At 46.1% G+C, this 5,082-nt stretch overlaps 1 protein-coding gene across 2 annotated transcripts; it reads right to left on the bottom strand.

The window, feature by feature from the left end:
• Positions 1 to 427: 427 nt before the first annotated feature.
• Positions 428 to 4,412, bottom strand: LOC123427502 (cyclin-B2-1-like). Of its 2 annotated transcripts, none has more exons than XM_045111569.1 (11): positions 4,107 to 4,412; positions 3,944 to 4,023; positions 3,760 to 3,850; positions 3,590 to 3,646; positions 3,348 to 3,513; positions 3,140 to 3,268; positions 1,864 to 1,953; positions 1,539 to 1,760; positions 1,256 to 1,354; positions 966 to 1,144; positions 428 to 854 (listed from the first exon to the last, which is right to left on the bottom strand). In XM_045111569.1, the coding sequence occupies exons 2-11, from the start codon at positions 4,002 to 4,004 to the stop codon at positions 716 to 718; spliced, it is 1,233 nt and encodes a 410-aa protein (XP_044967504.1). In that variant the 5' UTR covers positions 4,005 to 4,023; positions 4,107 to 4,412; the 3' UTR covers positions 428 to 715. The 2 variants fall into 2 exon arrangements, with proteins under 2 accessions (XP_044967504.1, XP_044967505.1); XM_045111570.1 differs by having other exon boundaries at positions 3,354 to 3,513; positions 4,107 to 4,411.
• Between the last annotated feature and the right edge of the window lie 670 nt (positions 4,413 to 5,082).

The following is a 5,082-nucleotide window of genomic DNA, read 5'->3' as shown; positions in this document are numbered from 1 at the left end:
GGTCTCCACCTCATTGTTTCAACAGTGTGGGACTAAAAGTTCTTGCACTAGTTTTGGAATTTTCGTAATTCAGTAATGGGGCTTCATATGTGGTATGAAATTATTGCAACCCCCTTTGTTTCAGCTCCTCTTTGAAATGTCGTTGGGCCGTGAGCTTTTGAAAACCAATGACTAGAAAATTCTAGGATGACTAAAAATCATATTTTGACATAGTACTACGGTTCCATTTACATTGATCAGAAACCTTGACTGAAAATTAAGTTTTCTTGGCCACAAATGTAGATCAAAAACCTAAGCTGGCAAATGAAAACATCAGGCAACTTAACTTTTACCATCAATATAGAAAAAAATCTACAAACATCATCGAAGACAAATTGTGAACAATCATGAATCCAACAATTCAAACAGCAAGTGAAACATTGACAGATAAAAAAGATAGGTCTGTTGCTTCATTTCATGCTGGAAAATGCTCTTTACAAGGTTCCACGTCACTCTTTAAATAAGGCTAAACCATTATTAGCCGCAGTGCAACTTAACGACTGAGTACTTGGAGCATCGTCCACAAACATGATCATACTAAGATTATTACATCGTCACAAGCATGTTATAAAGTAAACCCGCTGCACTTTTGTGCAACATCAGAACGATGTTTCTCTCAGATGGATACTTAAAATCTATCAAGAAGGATAGATTGCTCTAGATTATACCGGAAATTTCACCCCCCCAGCAAGAAGTGCGCAGGCTCCACTTTCGCCACAGATCCGAACCTGAGTGTACTGTATTTCCTGTGGACGCCTGTAAGCTTGCCCCCTGCGGCCTTCTGGTGGAATTGTACCATCATGCTGGAGCACTCACTGAAGAAAAACAACAAGCAAACAAAGGAGCAAATAAGTCAGCATACATACTCCTAATGGCACATATGTTTGTACATACATACAGCTAGTCATGACAGAAGGCAAACTTACATGAGCTGATCTCTAGTGTATCTGCTATGGGTCTCACAGATCTTTGTCCACTGCCAGCAGCGATTGATAGCACACTGTGCAGTGTAAACTGCAGCGGCAGCAAGCAGCGAAGGGCAGTACTTCAGCATTTTGTATTCAACCAGGCACAGCTCAAGCATGAAGAAGGAAACTAGCTGTAGCTGTGATTTACAACATGCATATGGCGTTGTGTCAGCCGCGAATGCGAAATGTTATTGCCTGTTTAAGTACGGAAGCACTAATCAGAATTCAGAAGGTATACGATACTTCACCTGCTTGTCTGAATCAGCTGCCTTCAGGAACCTTCTCATAAAAACATATGGTGTTGGTACAGACATGTTGTACTCCAGAGTGTTTAGGACCGACTTTTCCTGCTCAAACAGAAGCTTAACCCCTATTAGTACGGAACAGATAATAGCCAATTGGCTACTCTCAAATACGGTAGAAGTTGAAGAAAACATTCAGAAGATTAAAATAAATCACTTCTATCATGGATAGATATGCAAGGACTTGAAGCAATGATCATGATGCGCATACTGTCTTGAATGATATTACCATTTCAAGAATCTCTCCTTTATTGTAAGCCCGGTCAGAAATCAGCACTAGATCTTCAACAACTGGAACTGAGACTTCCTCATATTTGCAAGCAAGAAGCATAGCTGTCACTCCAACTAACTGCAATTTCTTCCTTGGCACCACTTGTTTTTCCAAGTATCTGTCTATTATGTTCACAGTAAGAAAGAGTGTCTCATCCATCAACTCAAACTTGTAATGAACCTATCAGGTGACAAGAAAAATATAATGAGTCCCAAACACAGTTGTTCCAAATAAATATAATCTATAAGGATATAGAAGGCTCAGGATTTGCAAGCTTTTCTACCTCAATGAGCCAATCCACCAGAATAGCTCTCATTTTTTCATTTATGTCTCCTTGACTGGACATGTAATCAGGACGCACACAGCTAAGTTTCTGCATAAAACCATAATGATATTAGGTAATACTGAAAAGTTAAGGAATCCAAAACCTTCAGGGCACACACAGCAGGAGAAACAATATTGTAGCACCTGCTTTTCAGTCATGCCAATGAGCACAAATTGCTATCAGCTGTCATAAACAAAACTGTTTTCCATGTTGATTATGGTTTGCATCAAGAAGATCACAGTATATTATGAGCGCATGTGGTTGATTTCAGTGGTTCAAAGGTATTTAATCTGAGGCACGACAGTGAGAAAGCAAAAATTGTCGTCGCATTTTAGCTTCACAATTGCGTTAGTTGTGACCCAAGATGAACCTTCCAGATTCATAACAAAAACCTATCTTCGAACTTCGGAACAACTACTCGGATTTTTCACTCAAAATCTACGAACCTCAAAACTTTTATCGGCCCCTTGTCCCTTACTGTCATACCAGTCACTCGAACCAAAAAAATTCAAAAGTTTATATTCACATTAGTTGCTCACGGCACTTAGAATGCCAATCCTTTTATTTTAAGACAGACATCTTTTTTGTTAATGCATTTCATTAAATACAATAAAATATTGGTTAATGTGTACTGATTACAGGATCTGGTCAAATATTAATTTTCTTTGAATGGGCCTACCTTTAATCATTAACGCGTAATGAATCCGGCATTTCTTTTGTTTTATTCCACAAAAAGATTATACAGATTATGTGACACTAATGGACAATAGATCACTTCATTTTCTCTGTAGAACTTGTAAATCTCTTCACATACTACAATTAGATTACTGTTTAATGTGTAGTACTGATTTCAGGATCCTGGTCATATTCATTTACTTTTGTTTGCATGGGCCTACCTTAATTCATTCAAGCATAGTGTCAGTGATAGAAAATGCAGCATTTGTTTTGTTTTCTTTTAACAAAATAAAGACAGACATTATGTGACACTGATGGACAATAGATCACTTCATTTTCTATGTAGAACTTGTAAATCTCTTCACATACTACAATTAGATTACTGTTTAATGTGTAGTGCTAATACAGGATCCTGGTCAAATTCATTTACTTTTGTTTGCATGGGCCTACCTTAATTCATTCAAGCATAATGTCAGTGATAGAAAATGCAGCATTTGTTTTGTTTTCTTTTTACAAAATAAAGACACACATTATGTGACACTGATGGACAATAGATCACCTCATTTTTTCTGTAGAACCTGTAAATCTCTTCGACGTACTCAGTTGCGGCCAGCGGATTCCCGGAGTCGGCGCTGTCGATGTCCATGAGGGATACATCATCCACAATATCCTCCTGCTCTTCCTCATCCTGCAGTACCAAACACAGCAGTGAGCAGGAGCCACACCCTACTGATAAACTAAACAGTGATAATCATCACAGAGCATACATATACCATGTCAGTATCACCGCCGACCAACTCGATCTCTTCATCGGTTTCAGCGGTGTCATCGGGGATGGGCTCATTCTGGGGATCAACTTCGGGTTCTGCTGCATCAACTGCGACGGCCAGATGGTCAGGTAGTTGTTTGTTCTCCAAGAGGGCGGCGCGGTGCCTGAATTAGCAGAGTGGCATCAGACCAAGGATCCAAGAAACGTGAGAGCACAAGAAGAGGGAGGGAGCGTCCTAACCTCGTCAGAGGACGATGGCTCACTAATGCTGGCTTCTTCTCATTCCTCCCAGTCTTCCTGAAAAGAAAAAGAAAAAAGGTAGGGCACGCGGGGATTACATCTCGATCCAACAAACATGGGGGAGAACAAAAAAAAAACATATTTTTTAATAGATCGGGCGAGAAGATTACTCTAGCATCGGCTTCTTGGCGATGGCGTAGGGGTAGGGGTGAGCCCCCGCGAGGTTGTTGAGTTCCTTGAGCGGCCTCCGGTTCCCCATGCCTGCACCGATCGATCAAGGACGGATCAAGAGATCAGAGAAAAAGGGGGGGAACCGCGACGCCGCAGGCGCGTATCTAAACCAAGAACCCGAACCTCGGACGCCGGGCACGGGCTTCCCCGCCGCCGGCCTCCTGTTCTCCCCGGCCCTCTCCATCGCCGTCGCCGCCGGGCACCTAAACAAAGAGAGAGACCGCGCGGCGGCGTCAGGATCCGGGAACGGGAGGCGCGATTCAAACGAATCGGGGACGGCACGCACCACGGGGAACGCGGGCGGCGGGCGGCGGCTTCCTTCTTGTGCGATCCGGGGCTACGAACGCGGCAGCACGCCCATGCAGACGGGGAGCGGTGGCGGCGGCGGCGGCGGCGTTAAAAACAGGAGGAGCGGGTGGGTGCAAACAATGGCAACGTCCGCCTGCCCTCCCTCACTCTCTCTCTCTGACCGGCCGGGTGGAGATTCGATTTTTAGAAGACGGGGGGAGGGAGGGATAGATAGAGGGATCGGGAAGGAAAGATTTGGGATTTCAGCGATTTGTTTTCTTTTTGTTCCCGTGGGGTTTGGGGGAAGAAACTAGAGAGTGTCACGTACGAGAAAGGAGGGGGTTTGTCCGCCCCCGCCGCGGAGGGGGAGCGATTTGAATCGAGGGCACCGGGGGGAAGGCGTGCCGGGGAAGGGGCCAGCGCCCAACGGCTAGTGGGCCGCCCGCCGCTGGGTGGAGTTGGGTCGGACAGCCGGCCCGCCCGGCCGGGCGACACGTGCGAGTAACGGTCGCCTAGCCCCGCGCGTGCACGTGCTTTCGAACTCGTCGGCGGCCGATCGGGCCTCCGACGCGTGCGGCTCGGTTCGGGCTAGGTCTCCTCGCTGCTGCGTGTCGCGGCGGAGGTAGGCCTGGTGAACGCACGTGGGACCGGACGGGGCCACGCGTTAGTCGGGACAAACGGTGCCACGAATTGAAGCAGCAGAGGCTCTGGAGTCGTCGCTGTCGATAATCAAGCGGGGCACACGAGAATCGAGTCCACTCTCCGGTCCGGTGACGGTGAGACGCATTGGCACCCGCTCCCCTCCACCGGAGATTGGACGGGCTGGGTCGCACGCACGGTCCCCACCAGAGTCAGGCCAGTGGCACGGAGGGGCAGGGCGGCGTGGCTTGAATTGCACATTTGCACTGTTCTTTTTAAGACAGCACGAGATCTGCTGCGATTCTATTAAGGACATCTCCAACAGTTTGTTGGTT

This window comes from Hordeum vulgare, chromosome 2H (genome assembly GCF_904849725.1).
Source record: "Hordeum vulgare subsp. vulgare chromosome 2H, MorexV3_pseudomolecules_assembly, whole genome shotgun sequence".
Classification (NCBI taxonomy): Eukaryota; Viridiplantae; Streptophyta; class Magnoliopsida; order Poales; family Poaceae; genus Hordeum; species Hordeum vulgare.
The sequence above is the reverse complement of the archived record's forward strand: the minus strand, read 5'-3'. Positions and strand labels throughout refer to the sequence as shown.